Source organism: Astatotilapia calliptera, chromosome 11 (genome assembly GCF_964374335.1).
Source record: "Astatotilapia calliptera chromosome 11, fAstCal68.1, whole genome shotgun sequence".
Taxonomy (NCBI): Eukaryota; Metazoa; Chordata; class Actinopteri; order Cichliformes; family Cichlidae; genus Astatotilapia; species Astatotilapia calliptera.
The window spans coordinates 33,732,285-33,758,851 of NC_137432.1; the positions used below are offsets into that span (position 1 = coordinate 33,732,285).

At 39.1% G+C, this 26,567-nt stretch overlaps 1 protein-coding gene and 1 long non-coding RNA gene across 2 annotated transcripts in view; one reads left to right on the forward strand and one right to left on the reverse strand.

Moving 5' to 3' along the window:
• thsd7ab (thrombospondin, type I, domain containing 7Ab) overlaps positions 1-26,567 on the forward strand; it is a 212,502-nt gene that overhangs the window by 74,191 nt on the left and 111,744 nt on the right. The window contains exons 3-5 of the mRNA XM_026184250.2: positions 11,547-11,795; positions 12,985-13,169; positions 22,969-23,037. Of these exons, the coding sequence (XP_026040035.1) occupies positions 11,547-11,795; positions 12,985-13,169; positions 22,969-23,037 (503 nt within the window). The remainder of the gene's footprint in view (positions 1-11,546; positions 11,796-12,984; positions 13,170-22,968; positions 23,038-26,567) is intronic.
• On the reverse strand, positions 19,849-20,304 carry LOC145431871 (uncharacterized). Its single transcript, XR_013912177.1, has 2 exons — positions 20,093-20,304; positions 19,849-20,012 (listed from the first exon to the last, which is right to left on the reverse strand). It is a non-coding gene; the product is annotated as an uncharacterized LOC145431871 (long non-coding RNA).

The window sequence follows — 26,567 nt, forward strand, 5'->3', positions numbered from 1 at the left end:
GTGCATGTTGTTGGTTTTTTGTTTGTATGTGTGCTTTTATTCCCCCTCAGCATAAATTTAAGCTTCCTTTCATAGGTATTACTGCAAATGCTTTTGCTGAATTTTTAAACTAAAGCATGTTTCCCCTGCCTTTCAGGCTTTTTGCCTAATGTAATCAATATCTCTGTTTTCATATTTTCTTTGTGTTGCTGACTATTGATTACTCTAGGTATTTGTATGTTTGTCCATTTATTGTTGTCAGAAGGTTCATCTGGTGAATTTCTGAACATGAAGCCAAATTTGTCCTCCTGAAAGTTTTTCTTCACCCTGTCATGAAGTGACATGCAGGGGAGGATGTTTATCCGCTGTGTCTTTGTCACTGCTGTGCTGTCAGAGCAATGAGGCACAACTCCCCGTACATTGTATTTCATGTCAACTTCTGAGGATGGAAGTGGAAAAGAAAAACTCCTTTTGTGACATGAGATCAATCTGAACTATGAATCTGTGTGGTACTTCGAAATATGGCAATTTTCAGTGTTTTGCCCTGTGGTTTCGAATCAGATGTTTTAAGAAAAATTGAACAAATCAAGCGTTGCTCAAAATGCCACCAAAAGGATGTTTTTCTTGCAAAAAAAAAACGAAGGAACAAGGTTATGGTAACCAAGGATATAGGTTAAAGGCACAGTTTACACAAACAATTCATTAATTGCAGTGCAGCCTCAGTCATCTATATCCTTACAGGCCCCTATGGGTGTGGATGAGCCTATACTGGACAAACAAAGAGAGCTCTCTGACAGTGCCTTTCAGAGCATAAAGCAGGGAATGCAGTGTATATCATAGCCAAACACTATCATGAGGCCAAACATGGCTCCCCTGCCACTCTGCATTTCATTGGACTTTAATGTGTAGCTCTTCCTGCCAGAGGGTGCAATCTATCAAAGATGCCTTCTCAGAGAGAGATGTATTGGATCCCTATATTCAATATATGACACATGGTGAACTGAAAGATGATTTTTAGTTTAAAATCTTCAATCTAAACAAGTTTATATGCAATACAAAAAAACAGAATACTCAGTACAGAACTTGTTACCTCCGTACATTTTACTTTCCAGCTCAGGACTGTGCAGGGGCTAGAGTCTATTCCATAGTTACTGGGTGATGAGTGGGGTACACAGAGAGAGCCCACGCAGACGCAAGGAGAACAAGCAAACTCCACACAGTAAGGCCCGGTCAGGCTGGTGGAGCACCTTCTTGCTGTGAGACGACGATGCTAACTACTACTACTTTGTTTTAAATTCATGTCATACTATCCAAAAATGTACATAGGATATAGGATCAGGAATATAAATGACAGGACCTCCATTTTCTCCCACATTCTGATGAATGCTACAGATCCAAAGTGTTAGCAGGTCTGTTGACATGGCCAAAATAAATCAGGAAAATATAGATTTCTCAGCTTCTTCCTGATGTGTTGTGTTGCTTGTTTTCCACTCAGCTCGGCCTCATTAGAAAACATGAAATAGTCACAAAAAAGTAATCTAATTCATGTGTGTGTGTGTGTTCATGGATACAAATCATCAGTATGGATATATAGTTAAAGTATTTCAATAGGAAGTATATTTTGTGTATGAAACACATATTTTGCCCAGAGATAGATGGGAGGCATAACCACGCCAATGAAGAAAACAAAGCTTTAAAAGAGGTGAAAAATATTGCATTATAACCGAAAACATAATTTTCTGGAAATAAAAACCGAATTGTTTTTAATTCCATTTTAATATATTTTAGTTCAGACAATCCAGGCTCAGGTACGGTTATTATAAAGACACTCTATTTAAGCTGCTTTAGCCTGCTGCATGCTCCAAGCTGCTTTGCAACCCACCTTCATTCCAGGTCCTCCTTTTTGTGCTGTTTCATAACGTTCCATCATCAGTGTCAAATCTGCTGTCATGCATGCTCCTGCTCTGTTCTGTTCTTGTCTCTTGTTGCTGCTCCTCTCCCCATGTCCAGGTTTCCAATTATGCACATAGTAGGGGTCGGGGCAATTACTGCAAATGGAAATCTTTTTATGCTTAAGAGTGAACTGCAGAACAACACGGCATGTTCACATAACAGACAAGTGGATAATCTAGTGTCATTATGTGTGATTTAACCCTCTCAGGCTCAAATTAAACTTTTTGTTGCTAATGCACAACCAAGTCCTGCAGTGGTACTTCTGAGTAAAAAAAACTCATAAAATATGTATGTGGGGTAATCAGGTTGTTAGTTTTTAACTGTTGCAAATCTGCAACGCCTGCCTTGAGAGGGTTAAGAGTGAAGTTACTAAAAGAAACCTCTAAAGACATAGATAAAGAAATTGGTTTGAGAGACATCAATTGTGAGTGGGAGATAAAATAAGTCAGTAATTGTAAAGCAATATCATAAAGTGAAAAATGGAACCACATCAAACAAATCACTATTCAAATAGGTCACTAAATTACACCTTCAGTGGGTACTTTTACCCAAAATACACGGTTTAACTGTACGAGTGCTTATACTGCTAAGCCGATGGGGAATCTAATCTTTTGCCCTGACATTATAGCTGTGAGCTACACTGTCTGACTCAAAATAAGATAGATCAAATAGCTCTCAGCTCCATCTCACTCACTCTAGTTCCTGCCTGAAATGCCCATCAAACATTTACTCTCCTCTCTGCTAGAGATCACCGTATTTGATAGAAGGGCATTGCTAACAGAAACCTTTCACTGTATCTTTTTTATTAACATGATTAATTACAACAGAGATACTCTAGCAGTATACTGTTCTCAAAACTTATATTCATTAAGTAAACATCAGACTTATTGTTCCCTAGTAAATTTTAGTCGGTGCTAAAGTCTAATGTCCCTCCCACAGACTCTGTTGTGGAGAAACTATTTTTTCTGACTGGCTAATTGATATTATGAATCATTATCTCTAATGAGCTCATATACAGTTGCATTGCTGTACCAAAATGAAAAAGCCAAGCTGGGCGACTGTGGCTAGTCACTGCAAGGTGTCTGGCTGATCTGCTTCACAAGTGTCCTTGGGCAAAATACTGAACCCCAAAATTAGTCCGATGCCTCCATCAGTCTAGTTTTGTGTCCTGGATAAGACAAGAGTTGTATGCTAGGTGTGGTTTGCTGGTTTTTCCCATCTGGTCTACGCATCTTTTCCAATGCTTACTTATTTTTATCCTGAGTGGGGACATACTTTACCTATACTTCAAAGTGCTTAACACTACTTTGACAGCTATATGATATAGTTGGTTTTCCACTGCAAGTTGAAACAGTTTATACTGCAAGCCAAGATTACAATAATGGTATGAAAGAAAGTAAAAAAACTAAAAAGAGAAGGTACATTTTCTGTCTGTTCTATACGGAAGAGGATTAGGGCCACTGGAAAAAAAAGTGGGCACGTCTTTTTTTTCTCTTCTTTTCCTGAATTCTGAGAAAAAAGTCAGAATTCTGACTTTTTTCTCAGAATTCTGAAAAAAAAATAATTTTGATGAAAAGTCAGAATTCTGACTTTTTTCTCAGATTTTTTTTCCAGTCAGGACATGAATAAAAAATATTTAGTCTTTACCGGGATGTAAAATTAGGTAAATACAACCACAGATAAATAACATCACATGACATATTACATTGTTTCAAAATGTATTTAACTATTAAACCGAAATACAGAAGCAGTGTCTGAATCTAAGTGCACCTAATGACTCACTTTTAGCTGCTATAACTTAAAGTACATAGCGTTGCTGCAGTTCATTGAGGATTGCAGGCATTTATTTATGTACAATGCTATTATGGTTTATCCAAATCATTTCAATCAGGTTGCAGTCTGAACTTTGATTGGGCCATTGCAACACCTTGATTCTATTCTTTTTTGTGATTTTGCTTGTGTGCTTGAGATCATTTTCCTGTTTCTGCCACACTTTAGCTGTGAGAGACAGTTTACATAGAGGTATTCATAGTAAACATAAGAGTATAAAGAGTATGCAGTTGACTCAATGACTGCAAAGTAATTGAAGTCATTGAGTTGGTGTGGGCTTCTTTTATAGCCTAAATCAGCGGTCCCCAACCTCCGGGCCTCGGACCAGTACTGGTCCGTGAGTCGTTTGGTACCGGGCCGCGAGAGTTGAGGCTCAGGTGTGAAATGTATGGTTTTCAGGGTTTTTATCGGTTTTCAGCGTTATTTTGTTATCGTTTTTATCATTAACTCGGTTTTCCTGGGTATTTTCACGTGTTTTATGAATAAATAAAAACCGGTACTAGTTTTATTTTGTTGTATTTATCCACGACACCTTAAAGGCCGGTCCGTGAAAATATTGTCGGGCATAAACCGGTCCGTGGCGTAAAAAAGGTTGGAGACCGCTGGCCTAAATCATTACCCGTCCACCACAGTGTTTGACAGTTGGTGTGAGGTGGTTGCGCTAATATGCAGTGTTTAGTTTTCAAGGTTCAAGGTTCTTTATTTGTCACAAGCATAGTTATACAAGTATAACACACAGTGAAATGTAAAAAAAAAAAGGTAAATGGCCTGTATTTATATAGCTCTTTACACTACATTCAGTCATCCACCCATTCACACACTGGTGATGACAAGCTACATTGTAGCCACAGCTGCCCTGGGGCGCACTGACAGAGGCGAGGCTGTCGGACACTGGCGCCACCGGGCCCTCTGACCACCACCAGTAGGCAATGGGTGAAGTGTCTTGTGTCGTGTCTTGCCCAAGGACACAACGACCAAGACTGTCCAAGCCGGGGCTCGAACCGGCAACCTTCCGATTACAAGGCAAACTCCCAACTCTTGAGCCACGATGTAACCTGAAATGCTCCTCGACATGTGCAAAAATGGGGGGGGGGGTAGAAGAAGAACATTATATAAATAGTATATACATTAGGTGAATGTGCAGTAGTAGCAGCAAGCAGGTGAATTCTGTGAATTTTCTTCACACATGGTACTCTGCATTATGGCCAAACATGTCCACATTGGTCTGATCAGTCCAAAGACATTGTTGGCAAAGTCTTGTGGTTGGTTCAGATGCAATTTTACAAATCTAAGCCAGGCTGCCATGTTATTTTTAGAGAGATGAGGTTTTCTCCTGGCAACTCTTCCAAATAAGACACACACCTTTCTCGAGATAGTTGCACTATCATGAATAACATGCTATGTGAGGTCTGAGATGTGGCTCTTGGGTTTTCCGCTATTTCTCTTAGCATTGCTACTCCGACCTTGGGTTAAATTTTCCTAGGTCATCCAATCCAGCCAAAATTGGAAACAGCCTTTAATTTTTTGAATTTATGAATAATCTTTCTCATTGAAGACTGAGAAATGGTTTTATAATCCTTGCCAGATGGATGGGCAGCAACAAAATCATTGCTGAAGATCATTCACAATCATTGGCGATGTCTTTCCTTCGTGGCATGGTGTTATGATTCAGACTGCCAAAACTTATATTGTTATTATATTTCAATACTTTCAATATACTTTTACACTGCTTCTGCCTGTTGGCTCGATTTTTGGTGAATAAATAATGACATGGAGTAATATGTTGTTATCTGTGGTTGAATTTGTTAAGGCCCGTTAAGAATCTGATTATTTCTATTATGTTCTGATATCTAAAACCTTACTGCTTTCTTTTTACCATGGCTATAGATCTACAATCATCCATGGATAGCTTTCAATATGCTACCAAGCACAATGGGCTATTTTAGTGAGAACTGCAGCTAGCTAAGTAAGAGAAAAAGGAAATGGATTCAGCAGATTATCATATTATGAAGCACCCTCACAAAAGAAAAAAAATCCTGGAAATAGTGGTAAAAAGAAGACTATCATCAAAGCAGACTGGAATATACTATATTATGTTTTTCAGTTAATTTAGTTGCATTTGGAGGTTATTTTATATTAGATATTGAAGGACTAAATGTTGCTAGAGTATGTGGGGCGATCGTGGCTCAAGAGTTGGGAGTTCGCCTTGTAATCGGAAGGTTGCCGGTTCGAGCCCCGGCTTGGACAGTCTCGGTCGTTGTGTCCTTGGGCAAGACACTTCACCCGTTGCCTACTGGTGGTGGTCAGAGGGCCCGGTGGCGCCAGTGTCATGGCAGCCTCGCCTCTGTCAGTGCGCCCCAGGGCAGCTGTGGCTACAACGTAGCTTGCCATCACCAGTGTGTGAATGGGTGGATGACTGGATATGTAAAGCGCTTTGGGGTCCTTAGGGACTAGTAAAGCGCTATATAAATACAGGCCATTTTACCATTTATGTGAAAGGGTAAGTTATTTCTGGCATGTTATAATAGCATTATTGTCATTTTCTTGCATCCCATGTGGGATAGAATAATAGGAAATTATTATTAAAAAGGTAAATTACTTAGATTGTTACACAATTTTGTTTTATGATTTTTCCAATCTAACAGTTAAGTTCAAGTTCCAAACTTTAACTTCTAGTTAAAAAAATTTAATTACTCTGGAAACTTTAGATTGACAGCAGCAATGACTAACAACACACTAGTAGCCTTCATAGTCTACATGTTCTACTGAGGCTCCTGATCTTTTTCACAAATTGCAGACTGGTTGTTTGTATAGTATGAAAAGTGCTGCATAAATGTATGTGTGAATGGATGCAAAGTAAAGTACAGCCCATAACCACAGCCCATTCACCGAATGTAAATACCACAAAGAGGCTATTGAAAGCCTGCTGTCTGACTGTGGTCGTAATGCCTTCCTACCTTTGAATACTTTTCATCTTTCCACGACATTTTTTAAACATATAAGAACGCGTGGAAATAGTAACACACAGTTTTACTTTTCTCTTATGAAATAACATTTTTTCTCTATGCCTAAGCACTTTGAACCTAACATTTGCCGCTCACACTCCAATGGGGGCAGCTGTGGATTTAGTATCTTGCCCAAGGATAATTTGACATGAAGAGTAGAGGATCGAACCACCTTCAAATTGGTACTCAACCAACCTCTACCTTCTTCCTAGCCGCCCATGGTGAAAACATACAAAAAAAAACAGAGTGTAAAAGGAACAACCCTTTCACCACAGCTGCCATTATTTGCCCGAATGTTTCTTGCTGAAATAGCTGCTGACAATATTCAAGTGCTTGACCATCACTATTTGCATAGCCAAGACGAAAATATACAGACTAACTTAATACAGATGACAAAAAACAACTTTACTGTCATTATCAGCCACACAAAAATTACATATAGAAGTTGTTCAGCGTAAGGTCAGCATGAAAGCAAAAACCAAAGTTTCATTGCTCGTGTACTAACTTTGGTATTTTATAAACAGGGTATATTTTATTGACTCTTCAAAGGTTATGCTCACTAAGATCTTACAGATCCGAGGATGTGGTGCATGCAGTCTGGACAGTTTAGTTTAAATTGCAAATTACACCTGTGAGACTTGTAAAACGCCAAACAGGTGTCAATAAGTCTCTGTAACATGTATTGGTGTAAACCTTTGATGTCTTTACTAAGTGAATGTAAAGTAATCAACTATTCTTTTAAAGAGCTGCTTCTTTGGATCCATCCTCTCACTTTCTGTTCCTTGACTGACATTAAGTTAAAATGTCGTCTCTGCTCCCTTCAAACTTGTGCTTTTGCGACGGCTCTGATCTCTTAGAAGGATTTGGTGACAGTGCCAATAGAGCACGCCTCTATTCATATCACATTTCAGTCACACACCACTTGTACTCTAAGATTTAATCAATTATGTACTAAATCTATTCATTAATGCTTTGTTTGCGCCAAGCTCTCAGCACTAACTGGGATCAAATATTTCAAAGGAGCCGTGAAAACAACTCACATGCCCTTAGGAACATAAATATTAATCCTTGACTTGTTTATTTCTTGTTCTAAAATATTCATAGTTGTTTTTGCCACTTGCGGAAAAAAAAGGAAAAAAAAAGTGGAACAAACTTCCCAGTGCAGCAAAAAAAGAAAAAACAGTCATCTGCGGACCGGGTGCTCTCCAAACATCTTGCTCACTTCATTTCCAATTTCGTTTGATGAACATCTGTCAGTGAGTCGCTTCTTACTCTGTTGCCGACAACTCATCCTAAACAGGCCAGTTTCCTTATAACTTGAGCTGCTGTCCTGTTGATTGGGCTTGTTTCTTACTTAATTTGATGCAGACCCATATGGAAAAGATATATATAAATCTTATAAAGTTTCTATCTGTCTTGTGTGAAACTTGTATGAAAAGCATACAAGAGTGAAAAAAGATATAAGATCCCTTGAAAAATTATATAAATTAAACTTGTATGTTTTGATACTTACTAAAACAATATATGAGAGTAACGAGGAAGTGGCCACTTTCATGAGTAAATCATATAAGTCTTATATGATTCACTATGTGAAGTAGGCCACATCTTATGCAAGTCTTTAATAAGTTTTTTCTATTTCTTTTCCATATGGGGAAGGTCGTACAGGGATCGACTAATTTTATTTTTTGAGACCACATCTATCCCTCAGATATTTTTCTTTTATTAAAAAAAGGCTGCTTTAATCATTTTGACCCACATCAATTTCGTTTTTTGGTCATTTGACATTCAAGTAACAAGTGTGTACAGGTGTTGAATTACAGTATGCAGACTTTCTGGCTGTCTGCATCTTGTCTGTTGGAGTCCATTGCTGAAAGTATATGTATTAAACCTACATGCTTAAGAATGAGCACTTTTCAGATGTCATCTACTTATTTAAATAGAATCTGATTGTGTCCTCATTCTGTCTGAATGACTGAGATGAAGAAATAATGACTTCTTTTCGCAACTTTGAAATCTCCACAAAAATGCTTGGGCATGCACACAACAAACGGCAACGACTCAAAGGATCCAGCTGCTGAGAAAATGGGTCACTGGCTGCATTAGGGGGCTTTTTAAAAACACAAGAAGTTCCATCTGAGACAGGAAATCGAGCCATCACCCTCTGTGCGCCACATTCACTGTTTAAATTCCTCATTGTTTTCCTCCCAAGCAAGATGAGCCGGCACACCAAGCATGTTTGGCAGAAAAACAGAACTAAGATTTTTCACAGTGTCGCTCCAGTAGCACTTCAAAGACTGCAGAGGTGTTTTAATCTGTGAAGACACAGGAGTTAAAAGAAAAAAAGACAGCACAACTGAGCTCATACATTTCCTGATTTATACCAAAAGTCTGAGTTGCTGGAGGTGAAGTGTGGTGGCAACGTCTAAATGAGAGGTTTCTAAATGAAGCAGAGCTGTAATTAGCACTAATAGCTCGTCAGCTGCTTTGCCTCAAGGGGAGAGACATCGAGAACGAGTACCAGAAAGCAGTCGGCTTTAGTTAGAGCAAATTTCTAATGATTCGGAAGGGACCCATAGAGGACGGGTTATTCATTACGTCTAAATACTGTTTAGATGATCAAAAGATGTTTGTGAGCGATTGATCATAAGTTGTTTTGGCTGTCTTAACACATGACACACACCGTGCCATACCATTCCTTTTTTACTCTTAATGTGAAACTGATTATGCAGTGTGTATGCTAATGAGAAGCTAACGACAGTTAAGGGCGAAGGGTTCAAAGCTTCATGTGTGGTATCACACATGTTGATGCAAAGTCTTACGCCAATAGGCAACTTAGCACATTGACATTAAAATAGAATTGAGAGCTTGCTGAAAACTTCAGTGCCATTGTAATGAGGCATCAGCAAGCTGTACACCGCATGACTTGGATGAAGAAGTAGAATAGTAAAAGGTTAAGTGGATTCATTAAGTCAATGAATCTACAGGCAGTTTTCAACAATGCTGATATCTGGTATTTTTTATTAAGAAAAACATTTTAACACATTATATTCTGACTAATATATGTAACTGCAGAGCTCCTTCAGTGACAGACTGCTGCATCCTCGATGCATGAAGGAGCGTTTCCGCAGGTCCTCCTCCCTGCAGCTGTCAGACTGTACAATCAAAACTGCTCCCAACAAACATAGATGTTTACATCAGCGCTGTAATTTGCACTATTTTATCAACCGATTCACACTATAACCAGGGTTTGCCTCTTAACTTCATTTAATTTTATTTAATCTAGTAACGGTACAGTAGTCTGTTTTTGGTAACCATTGTCCTTGATGTAAATATGTAAAAATTGTGTATGTTTCTGTTCTGTCTCTTGTGTACTGTTTGTTTGTATATGTGTCTTTCTTGCTGGTGTTACACCCAGATTTCCCCTTGTGGGTTAAGGGATTATTTTATTCTATTCTAGCGGCTTTCTTACCACGAATGCTGTATCTGTATGCTAAATGTCGGCCTATATCCAAAAACTGATTACCCTGCTCTTGACTTATAATATCCATTCATAATTCTTATAATTTTCCTTTTTCTTTCTTTTTCTGAAAAAAAAACAACTTAAGTTGGATCTTCCATACTCATTTTCAGTTCCGTCTATTTTCCTTTGACTCTTCTAGCGTAGCTTTGCACAATTCAAAGTAATCATTCTCGATCTTATACTTCCTACATCCTCTCAGTTCAACCTCTCTCTGAAACAAGCTGTTGCCCCTTGCAAAAAAAAGGCTTGAATAGCAGGTGGGTGGGCTTCTTCACGCACAGTCAGAGATTAAGGTTATCGTCTCTCATTAGCATCACACAGAGCCAAAAGTAGGGGAAAAAAACTGTCTCAAACTGAGCATTTAGAGCAGTCAGTGGCCTGAGCATTTGGTTGCATGTGCTCACGTGTTCATGGCCATTTGACCAGCAACCACATTTATATGCAGAGGTTCCAAATGTTTTCAGATTTAAACATTTGGATCACATGCTATTTTACTTAAAGTATTACATGAATTTAACTATTTTTTCTTTTAAGTGATAAAAAGAAAAATATCTGGAAGTCTTTGTTCTGAAAATTCAGTTATTATTTAATTTAACGTCATTTTTTTGTAATGCTATCACTTTAGACAGTTACAATTTTATAACCTCTGTCTGTGGTAATCACTGACAGTTATGGACACAGTAACCCTCTGCACTCATGGTGTCACAGCATCAGCAAACTAACAAAAAGATAAACAAAACACAACCTGAGCAACTGATCTAAACTGAACAACCCTGTAGGCCAGAACACATTTGAGATGAGTTTATTTGCTATTTCAGTTCCATGATTTTCATGTCGTGAAAGAAATAATGGGAATAATAGTGTAAACTATAGATAGACATTGTATACTTTTGGACCTTTGACTAGTTCAGGTTATTAAAACTATTGAGTTACAATTCTGAAATAAAAACATGAATTTATGTTACTTAGATTACTAATTTTTGTAGTTATTTTGAACATTTGGATTAAGAGTCTGGGTGATAGCTTACCCTGTCATTCATCCTATGAAAGCATAATTGGATCAGGGGTCGGTTGGTTGGCTGGTTGACTGGGGCTCAAGGGCTCAATTACAAGTGTAGCATATTCTCTATTTTATTTGTAGTTTTGTTAGAGCTATAAATATTTTCTTTTCTTTTCAACCAACAGTCCAAATTTATATTGCATTAATGTTCTTATGATATCACTAAGATTTCATGTCATTCCTTTTTATCTTTTCCCAGCATGTGCTTAACAAGGGACCTTCCACTGACCATCCAGTCATGCGTTCTCCCCACGGACTGCAAGCTTACCGACTGGACCATTTGGAGCCCCTGCACCAAAACCTGCATGAACCCTGAATCTCCCAGAGGCAATCGGACTCGGACCAGACAGGTGCTCCAGTTCCCCGTGGGCGAGGGGGCGGAGTGCCCACTCCTGGAGGAGTTTGAATCTTGTGAACCTCAGGGTGAATCCATACCACCCTGTGCCACGTGAGTCACTCCTGATGATAGGGAAGAGATGCAGGGAGCACAGGTGGGAGTGAGCAGGGACTTAAAAAAACATTGAGTAAAGTGTAGATGTGGAATTCATAGCATGGTACACAACAGGAGCTCATGTTTCACAGGGATAGAACTGCATGTGATGTTGTGATGATACCCACCTCTTATTTCATGGTTAAGAAAGATTGCAGGGATTCATATAAGGCTCAGGCACAAATACAGCGAACCCAAAGTGTTTGGTATTCAACCTGACTGAGACAACACACGCTTCCTGCTGAGTTCCCTTTACACACACCACCCAGCTAATTTGCTCTTCTGGGTGGCCTGTGTGTTTATTTGCGTATATGTGTGTAAGTGAGACAGCATATTGAGATAGATTAGTTTAAGTGCTTGGGCTGGTGCCAGACACAAAGTAAAGACAAATGGATGGAGACTGTAAGGATATTATAATTCCAGAAAATTACACACACCCATACATTAAAACATTAAAAGCATTCTCACAGATGGTTCAGCATATATCAACTTATAATTGTGTGTGATCCTAATCCCATCCTGAATGTTTCTGTTGGGGATATGTACAACTAGCGGACTAGACAATTAAATGGTGGCTTCATCTGCGAGTTGACCCTAGATACAGTGGTCAGCTAGACAAACTTTTTATTCCTTATTAATTTACAAATATACATGCCTGTTAACTCTTGTTTTAAAGAGGACTGCAGAGGACAACACTCTTTTCTTTCTCTGACAAGTTGTAAACAAGCAGGCTTTATCAAACAGGCTGTATCAAAGTTTAATCTCTTGACTTGATCAATACAGGACCACAAGAAAGAAAGCTGCTAGTGCAAGCAATGTTTGTGTTAGCCACATTCAAAAAATGTATTTACATTATTTCAACAGTTTATTAAGCAACTTATCGTTGTCCAACACTGATGTGTCTGAAAATCTAGTAGGTTTTCAGAGACACAGCTATAAAATGATGCTTCACATCCTTGTAAAGGCTGCATAGTAAACTGAGGAGTGTAGACAACATTGGTTATAAACATCAAGTGCATATTTATGTTGTAAAGTGATGTCTGCAAGATTGTAAATATGCTTATCTTGCATTACATTACATGCATTACTCGCATGGTTGGTTCTCTCACTGTTGCCCATCGTTCCATGTTCTATGTTCACGTTGTAGTTACACCTGGAGAACCACAGAGTGGAGCGACTGTCGGGTTGACACATTGCTGAGCCAACAAGACCGTCGACGTAGCAACCTGACCGGGCTTTGTGGAGGAGGCTTACAGACGAGAGAAGTGTACTGTGTTCAAGCCAACGCTGAGCTTCTAAAATACCTCAACGACCTTCGAGAAAAGGACAAAGGTAAAGTTAAGAGTGTTCCTAAAGACCCTGTTGTGTATGTATATTAACTTTTGAGTTAGTACCTGATATCAAGATGTCATATACTGTATGATTTAGAAATTTTAAAATGTGTAATCTAATTTGATGGCTGATGGTTGCATCCTTCAGTACCTGATTCCGGGCCCGATTTGTATCATTGCTAGCCTAGAGTTAATTGTAATTGATCAGGTACTGGCCATTTAGAAAATGATTGCTGGAAGTGAAATTAGTCATAATTTCACCCAGTTACTTGCCATAGTTGCTAGCAGATTACTGTGCTTGCCCATAGTTTGCGTGAAAGATCCCAATTTTCAGTAAAATTATGAAGAATTTCTGTTCTTTGTTATGTTCATTCAGTCACAGTGGGCTACTGACAGTTTTTTGAGATGTTAATGTTCCCTTACCTCAGTGGCTCTCGAAATGTGGGGTATAAGAGATGGGCTTGGTCACTGTGACCTCACACACTGATTACTGAAGTCCCAGCGTGAAGCCTTGAGCTGAGCCTTACCGTCCTTTGGGACCACGTCTTACGAAATTGTCCTCATAGTGCATTCAAAAAGACTCATCCTAGTGACGGAGACCATGATTGTTGCCATTAAAAGTTACAGTTACAGTTAAAGTTAAAGTGTTACCACTTGTGCTTGTTGGTTATATTTTATAGAGTTTGTGTAGTCTGCTTCATCCACTTCAGAATGTAACAGGGAAAGGGGGGCACAAAGAAATACTTTCTTATTTTCATTTAAAATGTCTGGCTGTTATTAAATAATTATCTGAATCTTACAACCAAAGCTGTCATCTAAACGTATAGAAATCATACATTTACCAACAAGACTGTACATCACTGTCACAACAGCGTTTGTTTTCATTCAAAGGCTTTATGGCTTTAATACCTGGGGGGCCGGTCTTTAGTCAAAATGCCCGGGCTGTTTTCTTTTGTCCCAGTCCAGCCCTGGGCACGACACGCGGTGAATTAATTTGAGAAGGTGCATCAAAAAATAAATGGCCGCGCCAGCGGTGCACATCGCAAATCAGCTCACATAGACACATTAGTTGTGCCTCTTCTTAATGACAGTATCTTAGCTAACAACCCCAACTACCAGATTCAACTTGTAATTGGCTAAAAATAACTTAGCCTACTGGTGAGAGGGACGTTGTTAGCTTTCCACATTCCGACACTTCAAAAGCTTCAGGAGCTGTCCGCTCAGCACAGCATCAGCACCACGGAAATACACGGATACATCCGTAGACTTGAGACACAATGCGTTTTCGGGACTTTCAGGTGTGTGGAACAATGTTTTATTTTCTGATCAAACCAGAAATCTTTAATGAGCAGCTAGATTTGTCTTAATGCCAGTTAATGCGACATCAAAGCAGCTGGAATCCACAGCTGTGCGTGTTCACGGAGCTGCATGTTCACCTGCTGGACATCACTACCTGACAAGTTTAACTGTCTTCAGAACATTGCAGAGGCCTTATTGACAGTATTTGGCTCTACATGTCTGCGTGAGCAGATTTTCTCTCACATGAGTGTCCTCGGGTAGCCGTCTGAATGTTGGACGCTCGGAGACCTGTGTCTCTGAGTGGGAGACTAGAGATCACATTAACATGTGTGTCTCTGTATTAACAAACATGCCATATTGGCTTAGTTTATTTTTCTTATCATTGTTGTGAGGAGACCATAAATAGCATTTGTATTTTCTGTTGTACAGTTCATTTGCTGTTATGGATAAAAAGTGTCTTTTTTTGTTTCAAAATAGCTGATAACTATTCGCTGATAGCTGCCAACATCTGCAAACAAATATAATTCTATAAAGTGGTTCTATATAGTGTGTAACTGTTCATATAGAGTGTTATTAAATTTATTGCTAATACAATCATATGGCACACTGACTTTGAGGAAATTTTAAATGGCACTCGCCATCAGAAAGGTTGCCTACCCCTGATGTAGTGACTTTACCTCATTTCACAGCTTGTTAATACTGGTAACCTTTTCTTCACATACAACCAGCAACAAGCATTTTAGCATGTCTCTCAGCACAGCTTTTTTTTAAGCTGAAATAAAAGTTGGAGCTGTAGCACTTCTATGATTCTCCACCTTAATGGGCCACCAGTGTTGCAGACCTTCTCACCTAACAAGTGCTTCTTAAAATATGAAGTAGATCTCTTTACAAGTGTCAGATACTTACTATCATCCAGCTACAACATGATTTGACTGTGATGTTGTTCATGTCCTCTTCACCCACAAATTCAAAATTGTGCACACCTCCACAGACTAAAAGCTTTCTTCTCTGCAATCCTGCCAGCTGAGCTGCACTTGATGCTAGTATGTAGCGACTCATAAACGACAGAATGCAAAACAAATATGGAGGAGATTTTTTTCACAACAAATACAGTAAAATGTAACAGTAACTGAAAAGGGGTAAATAACGCAAATCTAAGTATACGAACCTGAATGCACTAAGGAGTTACTCTGGAATGTGTTAACCTCAAGACTCTTACTGATTTACTGAATAATGTGGGATGTGATGGATTGACTGTTTTGGGCTCTGAAGGGGGACGTGCCCCTATATTACTTAAAGACAGTCCCAGTGACTTTCAAAGAGTGAGCTTTTGGATTTAGAAAAAGAAGACATCACTAACATTGGATTAGGACTCTCGGAACTGCAGAGAAAAAGTCAAATTGTTAATAAAATATGCTCTTTATCATATTTTATGTTCTTGTCAAAGTCCAGTTTTTGTATTAATGTGTAAGGTTTCCTCTTTGAGGCCAGTGAGTCATTCAGTTTTCAACCTTTTTTTTGTCTGTTGTCTGAATCAACCGAACGGACATATACTGGAATCAGCAACCCATGACGGTGCACAGAGTTTGTCTGTGTCACGGCTCAGCCTCTGACTCATCTGACAGAGCAGCAACTCAATTTTTCTCCATTTTTCTCTGTCACTTTCACACAGAATGGGAGGTAAAAAATATATATCTTTCTTGCTGCATCTCTGTATGTTTATTAATAGAATCAGGTCCTCTTTTCTTCAAGATTCTGTAGGTTTTATCTTGTGAATTTGGACCTTCACTTCATTTTCATGCTCTTAAAAGCATTTTTTAAAAATCTACATTGACGTGATGTGTAGTCATAGCAAGTAACATAGCTTTTCTCTGCATACTGTTAAAATGTTGCAAACATGACTTCAGAACTTGTTATTCTACATTAATTATGAGAATACAAAATATACAACATCTTAAACAGTACTGTAATTTATTGTTATTTGTGAATACAGCAGAATGCTAAAAATGCTGTATTTTTGTGTAGTGTTACGAGCTTATGCAAAGGTGTGATGTCCATCATCCTTCATTCCCTCAAAAAATCCAAAGAATTGCGATTACTCAAACACAGCACTCTAGCACTGGTCAAATGTTAGTGAAATATGCATACAACATTAACCTCATGGGTCTTCACCAAACTGTCCTCAGGGTCAAGGTCATATTTGTCATTTTAATAGGGACTTTTCCTTCTAGAAGACCGGCCAGATTTGAATGAAACAGCATTAATTCCCCTGGATAAAACGGAGCCTTCTCAGTGGATTTTAATTCTCATTAGTTTAACAAATGACAGCAAAGCATAACTTACTTTCTGTGCTTCAAACATTACAAGAATCTGTGAATTGTGATGGACCATGAGGTGGGTGAGTTATTACATCACTGATGTTCTAATTTTCTTTTTCATTTCAGTTAAAGCTCCGTTTCATTTTGTAGCTTGAGTCCTTCCATAACTCATCTCAGCAAAATCATGTTGCTTGAAGTCCTAACATTTCATTGAAGCTTGAAGAGGTTGTTTTTATAGATAAAGTCTACAGTACTTTAGTGTAATATGAGTATAGTTCATAGTACAATTTAAGTCTAAGGATACTACAAGAGGAATACTGAAACAGCAGCGTAATGCCTTGCACCACCACACAGTGGTTGGCACTGTAAGCAAGAAGGTTCAGGCTGGAATTTACATGTTTTCCGTGTGCCTGGTGAGATTTCATCCCACAGTTCAAGAACATCCTTTTTAATTAATGGCTGTTTTCAAATTGGCTGTAGTTGTGGGTGTTGGATCAATAAAGTGCTTAGAGTGTATAGCATAAAGCACTATGTGAAGGTAAATGTGTCCTGTTGTGTAAAGCACTTTGAGTGATAAGTGGGATGAGAGAAGTGCTACTGTATGTAAATTACTCTCAATTTCCATGAAAAGTATGATGTTGTAAAGCTTGTACTCTATGCCACACAGTATCATGACAGTTCTGTTGTGGTATCTGATCACTGGATGAGAACATAAGTACACTCTGCATATACTGTGGCTGTCATGCAGAAACTTCCAACTTGTTGCTCAGTTTCAAAATCCAGATTTTCTGCAGGTTTTTGAATGATTTGTAAAGGCTGCCAGGCTTTTAAGTTTATCTACTTGAAACCAGTTAGAAAAATTGATCATTAGAAACATGCTCACTCTTTTATGCACCAAGCTGAGGTGTAGACTTGGTGTACATTTGCAAGTTTTATTACACTGCATGTTTAATCTGTGTGCATTAAAGTTAAATTAACTCTTTAGCAATAACCCACTACTCTGTCTCTTGCTACCTTTTTCAAGTGTTTTTATTTTGTTGTGTTGTTTTTGTGGCCTGCTCTTCAATTATACAAACCTTATATAGTTAATTTGTCAAAGAAATCTAATTTTGTCAAGAGCGCATATTGATCTCGGGAGGCTGTCGACCATCTTTCCTCTGTAGCGTAGCCACAGCTGCATACATCAGATACTACACCATCACACAGCCTGAAACAAATCAGTCTCAAGGGTAACTCAAATAGATTTGATCAAGCACTGTTACGTGACACTCTTGCATCCTCCAATCCCCACACACAGTGTATAAGAGCTGCAGGCCCTTGGTGGGTTGGTAGCAGATAATTGCATATCATGTGCTTGCAGCAGCCAACATGTTGACTCGGTTCACGTCCAATATTATGCCACAATGTTTTATTTTTATTAATACCTGTTGTAGTATTTTCTTTTCATCAGCTCGTCACGTAAACATTTTATACAGCCTTTTACTGGCTGCCTCTCCCTTTATATCAGGGATTTGTCTGGTCCTGTGACCTGCTTTGACTTGTCAGTGGACACAAGTGTAAAGGCCTCGATTTCTGACACTCGTCAAGCCAGCTTAGAGTCAAAGCTGCCCTCTTAAGGAAGGTGTTAAAGACATTAGTTGAAACTAAGCTTATGGAGCTCAACCATACTGATCACATGAGAGCAAGTGACAAAGTTTAGGAGGAAGTGAGGTGCTCAATTGCAACTGGTGTCAAAAAGGGAGAGATGATCTTCTCTTGCAACCAGCTGGAGGAAGTTAAGAGGAAATAATATGAGCATTACTCGTATCTCTCAAACTACTGGCTCACATGGAAGAGAAGCAGTGATGAAAAGAAAAATGGAAAGATTATGATTTAAAAAATGGGATGAAACAACCAAGTCTAGGCACTGTTTTTCAGGTGCTAGTACTGACCGCTTTTAATTGTGGTAGTATTTTGGTAGTATCACAGGACTGCATAGCCCTGTGAAACAGCTGAGTATACCCCAGATGCTAGCCTAAAACACTTGATTCACTAAGTTCCTGAGGAAGTGAGTAGGAGTGATTTATACATTTTCTATTAGATTTATACCCCAATAAACTAAAAGAGGTCGTACCACAAATACTATTTTTAAATAGACCTAGTTTGTTATTGGAGAACTGTATCATTAGCATGTTGTTACTAGCCCAATAGCAAGCCAACTAAAGTTAGATATATATAGTCAGTCCATTTTTATCAATTTGATTGGAATATATAATAATAAATGAAATAAGCTGTATTAAAAACTCAAAGAAAAACTGTTATGTTGAAATTTCAGAATAATTTATGAGCCCATTCCTGTTTTCAGACCTGCAGCTGGAAAGCTTTAAAAAACTATTCTGAACCAAATCATTGTTCTGTTTCATTTGTCAGTGATAGATTGTGCTAACACTGATGTATGCTTTGCAATATTTCATTATGGTTCCAATATTAGTCAAATTTATTTTAGGTAATGCTAAATTAAGTAAAGGGAAATTACTTGTAAAGGAAGCGATAGCAGCACAGATGCTTTAGCACTTTTTATTTTTCAGTGGTCGAATTGATCGGTGGTCCTTTGGCTCTCTGTGTGTCAGCTGTAATTAAAGAATAATGAGTCAGGTAGCCAAGATTAAATCCATCGACAGAAACTGTTCAAAATATAACCTGTGATGACAGAAATAATGTATAACCTTCCAGATGAAGTTCTGTTAGGTCTATTGAGAGGCTGTGAGGTACACGATGATACATCTGAGGTGTTCATAAACTCTGTTAAAGATTACGCTGCACAAGCATGTTGAGAGTGCTGCGAGAGAGACGTGCGTGACTTGTATGTGAGAAAGTGTGAACACAGACAAACATGTACAAAGTTCTTATCTTCTTGGTGCAGGATTTCTTCTCCCTCTTTTGGGGGGTAACCTCACAGCACACCACTGAGACAGAGAGGCAGACAGCAGCTCAGCGATGTTTGCTACAACCAGAGCTTGTCACGGGGCCGAGTGGCCTGTACTGAACAGGACTCAGGTGCAGAAACCCATAGCAGAGACAGCAGATGATGTAACAATTTATTAGGTTTAAGTGCAAAAAAGAAAACGTAGCAAAGACAAAAAAAACAATAAGACGTGGAGTTTGACGAGGCGTGGCCTGGGGAACGTGGCTAGGGCGAGGGAATGAGGCCTGAGATGCGGAGTGGAGCTGAGCAGGGAACAGTCACACTGAAGAGAGAAGATAGAGGAGTTAGGGAGGTAGTGGAGGCAGCTCTGAAGTGGCCAGTTGTAAGAGTAGCAATTCTTACTTGCAGTAGGGGACATGGAGTGTTGAGAGGGGGGTGATGAGAATCCAGGGGAGGCTGAGTGGCGTGGAAAGGCTGGCCTGAGATCTGGGGCTTCAGATGGAGTGTGATGGCAGGAGGGCAGGCAGGTGAGGCACAGAGAGATTTTCAGAATGATTGCTTGGTATCCTGAGTCCGGAGATGGAGCGTGAGCCAAGGTGAATACAGCAAATGTGTTGATGACAAACTGGCAGTGAATGAACATCAACGTGTGGTTTAAATCCCTCTGGCTTGATTGCCTGCAATAGGCTCCAGGTGTGCAGGAGCTGGAGTTGGCCCTGCCCAGGGGCGGATCCCAGGTCAGTTCAGGAGCCTTATGGAAATTCCAGCCACCCACCGCAGACCATGACAGAGCTCTCTTTCTCTACCGTCTCATGCATAAATATCACTGTGCTAAAGGGCTGAAGATGCCCTCAAGCCCTGATCTGAAATGAGCTTACTACCTCCTAAATCTTAACAGTAATCTTTATGGGGGAGAAGCATCGATCTGACCCCAGATCAGTATCTGGGGTCAGAAGTAAGTAATATCAGCTGAGCATGAGTAACTCTGGGTGTTGGTATGCTGAAGCATATACAAGGGTATGATGAAAAGACAGTTATTTTACAGTGTGCCTACAGTAATCTACAGTAGAAGTTTTTTACATTGAGAATACAATTATAATTCTAAGGGCTATAAATCATAAACATTACAGTGTTTCTACTATATGCTGTTTAAATCATTTACAACTGTATATATAAATACATTATATACATGTACTTGCACTTAATCACTCTAATCAGCCACTCAAATGGACAGTAAAGCAAATGCAATAATTAAGTGACTCTGAATATGGCATGGTTGTTGGCGCCAGATGGCCTGGTCCGAGTATTTCAGACACTGCTGATCTACTGGGATTTCCCACTATAGCCATCTTTAGAGTTTAAAGACAATGGTGACAATGGTCTGAAAAAGAGAAAATATCCAGGGAGCCACAGCTGTGTGGAAGAAAATGCCTTGTTGATGTCAGAGGCCAGGGTAGTCATTACAGACGAGGTCTTCCAAAGCAACATAAACATCTCTAAATGCACAACACATTGAACCTTGAAGCAGCAGAAGACCACACTGGATGCCACACCTGTCAACGAAGAACAAGAAAGGTCAGAACCTGGCACACTTTGGGCCCCTTAGTATCAACTGAGCATCTTTTAAACAGTCAAGATTACCTGGGTATTGTTGCTGACCTTAATCATCCTTTTATGACCACAGTGTATCCATTTTGTGATGGCTGCTTCCACCAGGATAACACATCATGTCACAAAACTCAAGTCATCTCAAACTGGTTTCTTTAATGTAAAGGCTAATTGTACTCAAGAATGTGCTTTACAGGAACCTGATCGCAGTCTAATAGAGCACCTTTGGGATGTTGTGAATGGAAGTTTGATTGTAGATTTGTTGGCTGCATAACAAATCTATAGCAACTGCACAATGCCATCATGTCAGAATGGATTAAAATCTCTGAGAATGTTTCCAGCACCTCGTTGAATCTGTGCCAAAAAGACATTTTTCCAGAATCGTGTTGCAGTACACAAATGTCTTTTTTTATTCACAATATAAGAATGTAAAAACAGAATTTTGTAAATTTATAGAGACTTGCATGTTAAATTGATTTGTTCTTCTTTTTACTGAACAAGTATTTAGGCCAAAATAAGTGACAGAAATGATCAATCTGAATCCCAAGAAAGTGATGAATATACACGACTTCTGCCACGCAATTTCTCATAAAAAGTGCAGAGAGGAGAAAAGGAAAGCTGCTGAAAATATTTCTAGACAAACACCATTTTATGCATTCACAGAGCAATTCTGTGCAGCATTTTCAGTTATAGCGTGGGCTGGCAGATGCAGTCAGCAACCTGCGGTGATCGTATCAAACGACAGGTTTTGGGTTTGGTCTGTATACAGACAGTGTAGCGTCAGAAACTGGCAACCCTGCTGTGACGACAAGACTCTCGGAAGCTGGGCAGAGTCACTGCATCTGGCTGAGTTTCTCAAACGCATAACTGCTGTTCAGTTTGTGCTAAAGGGACTAATTTCTGTTCTGTACACAATAAACAATGTGTTGTTTATATTTATGTGTCAGGTTGAAATACCTTAGCATGCATGTATATAAGATCATTAAGTGCCTGCTTATAGGGGATTTGATCACTAAGCTCTTTCTAGAATGTTGTTCTTTACCTTTCAATATAAAGTGCCTTGAAAGAACTATTGTTGTGATCTTTTGCTCATAAATTAAGCTTAAATGAACTTTTTTCCTGTCTGCAGTGAGCAAACAGGCATCAATTAGCTCTGTAGCTCGTGAAATCGATCTGCTGCTGTTTTCAAATACAGCCAAGAGCATTTCAGCAATTGCTTAACCGCTCCTTTAAATACACAGACAGGCTAAAAAGTCGCAGTGCATAATCACAGCTAATGTTTATTTTCACTTTCATTACCTAGTCTGCTGCCGTTAAGTTTGAAAAAAAGAAAAGTGTTTAAAAAAGTAATTTCTTTTCATGTGTCAACTTTCTTATCTAAGCTGATAAAATGGCATGCTCCTAGGGTCCACGTGGCTTTCCCTCTGATTTGGCCTTGTCGGAAGAAATGAACCATGCACAGCAATTATTTTATGCTTTCCACTCAAACCAAAGATTTGATCTGCATTTAATTGAACATGTTTGGGTTATGAGGCTCAGGTCTGCTGTTGTTGTTGCATTAGTTTCTGCCTGTCTCTGTTGTGCCGTTTCCCTCCCTCTGTTTCTTTGATAGTGCCTCTGTCTCCCCTGTGTGTGCGTAGCTAATAGCGCTATCTCCCTTGTAATTGCAGCGGGTCAGACCCAAAAACAGCAGAAGCCTAGTGTCCCCCCTCTTCTCTCCATCACCTTCCAGATTACAGGTAGGTGTTTTTAGTCATGCTGTCACAAAGCCCGTCTCCCCGATTTATGCGTCCCCCGCCTGCCTCACCCCTCCCTCCCTTCTGTCTTCTCCCCTCCTCCAATTGCTTTCATCCTTTTCATCTTTCCTTTTGGTTGTTTTTTCCATTTCCATTTCCTTTTGCCATGTTTCCTTTGCTTTTCCTCATGCATTTCCTGTCCTAACCTCTTGGTTAGTTTGTAACTTCTCCTCCATTCCTCTCCCTTCTCATTGCACCAACTCTTCTTGTCTTCTTTCTTGTCAATCTTTTGTTTCTTCTCTTTTTGCACTTGTTTCCTTTCCCATCATCCTACCCTCATCTACCTTCACTCCTCACCTCCTTTATTTGCCTTTTTTTGTTGTTTCATTTGGTTTTTATTCTTTCTCTGGCTCTTCTTTTTTCTGTTTCCTTTTCCGCTTTTCTTCTTCCTTGTTCTTTTTACAGTAGACTTTGCCCCAGCTGCTGTAATGCTTTAGATAATTTAGATAATCATAATCACGTTCAGTATACACGAGCCAGTTGTGCAGTTACAATCCCAAACTTTTGCTCTCTTGCCAGTTCTTAGTGTTGTTTTCAAGTAAAACAAAGGATGACTAGTTTTACACCAAAGTTCTGTTTTCTATTGGATAGAAGAATTAAAGCTTTGAAGGAACTGTAAGACAAACTTTGTTCCACTACAAACGGAATACGGATAGCAAGACGTTTTCCACCGCTGCAGACAGTAAGCCGCACTTGCAAGAGGGATTTTTTTTCTACCGTTGTCATTTTTGCACAATAGAGAAATGAACTCATTGGAGAGTACACCACAAAATGGACTAACAGAGAGTCAGGATATTCTCCAGGATATTTTCTCCCTTTTATAGAGAGGCTGATACACTGTCAGCCCCCAATTTAGTATTCACAAATGGACTGATGTTAAAAGATTGAAGAGAGTGTAGTTCTCCAATAAGATGTGGATTAACAGTGGCTCAGCAAACTCAGTATTTGACTTTCAGTGTATTTGTAAAAGGAATTAGACATTTTGCATTTCAAAAGGCCCTTCTGCCTTTCCCTGTACAGTTCTGAGGGATTTATGATTTGGCTGTCCTGCCTATGAGAGACTTTAAGCTTTAGATGTCTTGTAGGAACAGTTGGGATACAGGAAATAAAGTGCTTCAGGTTGAACATGAAGAAGAGGGTTTTTTTTGTTGTATGAATCGTTAAATATCTTCTTTTAAAAAACACACTCCAGTATTAATTACAATATTTCAAAAGTAGAGATCAATCCATACTCAGACTTTGTAGAGAAAAAGCTTCTGATATGTATTTTTCATCATCTTGTTTTCAACCAAGAATCAGTTTTCACAGAGAGCGGATTTTCTTATAGGGGCAAAATCTACTATAGCTGTACTTCCTATTACGACAGATGGTGCCAATTTATTCTCCTACAGCTTCACATTAAAACCAGACAAAGTCCGCCCACATTGTTACAGTTAATTTAAGTTCATGTATAATCATTTATATTTATGATATTGTATTGTGTATAACAACATGTAGTTAAACAGGGTTTTTATAGTTTCGTCTGTTGTATCCCCACAGTTCACCTCAAAACATTTAATTGCAATAAGTAGGAAATCTTAAATCAGACCCGGTCAACTTTTAGCTCATATTTTCATATTTATGTTTTAACCATTCATAATGGTCGCCTCACTATTTTAAACATTCATTCAGTACCTTTAGCTACTATTCAAATATCTCCCCCTGTATAGGCCACGTTTCAATTATTAAATTAAACAAAAATAACTGTAATAGTTAATCTTTCCAAGTAGTGAAGAAGTACCTTCTACAGTACTTGTCATTATTCCTGGGAATCAGTGTTTTATAGTTATCTTTATTAAAGCTATATAGCTCAAAAAATGGTGAAGTCAGAATTTTGCGCAGAATGAAATCTGATTTACAGGCTTTGCAGGTTTTCTGAGTGTAGCTGCAGGAAGAGAGGTTCAGAAGTGTCCGTCAATGTGGGGAGCTTCAGGCAGAGGGTTGGACTCGTCTGCTCAGTGAGCCAGACTTCTTCTAATCAGGAAAACCTGGAAGCATGAAGCTGGTGTGCTGCTGGCTTCATGCTTTAAAGGGATGATTTAAAATTGTAGGCAACACACTTATTTTCTTTCTTTAAAAGTTACATGAAAAGATGAAGGCCAATCTCATATCTGTCTGGTAAATATGAAACTACAGGCAGCAGCTGGTTGGAGACGGGGAAAAACAGCTAGCCTGCTTCTCTCCATTACCTCCAAAGCTTATGTCTCATGTCATCAAGACAAATTGCCATTTTAACACTTGATTGGTTCAGCAAACCAACAATCAATCAGTCAACAAGGTGTAACGGGTTAATTAGCAAACTTAAAATGTTCTGTTACGGAGCCAAGCAGTTTGTTTACCTCTGGTTTCAGGCTTCATGCTAAGATAAGTTAACTGCAACATGAGTCAGGGCTTTAGTAGGATCACCTTTGATCTCTATTTTCTGTTTTGATTGTGTGGCACCCCTGTGAGGGAATGACCACATTAATGTTATTTTGTGTAAAACACTCATGTAACGGGACATTTTTCATTGCTATATGTATTTATTTTCAGTTCTTTAAGAGGATAGAAAATCCATGTAATAGGGATTCATTTTATGTTAGAAAGCAGTGAGGGCGGAACTTTGGTGCTTGCTCCGGGGTTTGGGGGTGCAGTAAGTGGAACCCACCTTCCGCTGCTTCCTCAGACACGTTCTGGAGGAAAGCAGAGACGCATCGTGTCTTCCTTACTCCGCTCTTCACCTGCTTTTACAGGTCGGTAAATGGTGCTCGCACCGAAAATGTTGTTTATTGTTACCATGGTTACCCACGTTAACGTGAATGAGAGAGTTAAGGCGGTCCGCCCGAGTTAATTACATGTAAACGCGGGAGAAAACCCGAGGAGTGTCCCGTGCGACCGCACCGCGAGCCCGCTCGTTAGGTGGAGCGCTCGTGAAGCAGAGTCAGTGCGCTCCTATGCTCGGTGCAAACGTGTTGTAATGCTCCAATCGAATCAGTTCTGTGAGATGTGAATGTTAATAGTTATGTTGAAAGTGACTGAGTAGATTAGCTAGTGTAACACAAGCACTCTGAGCAACTCTGTGTAGCTAACAGAGGCATTCACGGGTTAATTAAACAAGCTGTGTTTCATGATGTACTAAATAGTGATTTTGCCAGTAAATTACTGGAGGGAACAAATGTAATGTATTTACCAATGCTGTTATTGAATATAACTGTTTAGCCAGTAAGACACTGCAGAAGACAATGTGATGTGTTTATTGATATGATAAAAGAATGTAGTTGTTATGGAAAGAAGTGTGAACTTAAGAAACTGAACCAGTTAAAAGAGTATATTTCACTGATGTTGTGAAATAAGTAAAGGTAATTGATGTGAATGAGGAACCAGCTGAACAGTATATTGAAAGCTCATGTTTAGTGTTTTATAGCATTTATTTGTGTGAAATAAATCAGACTCAG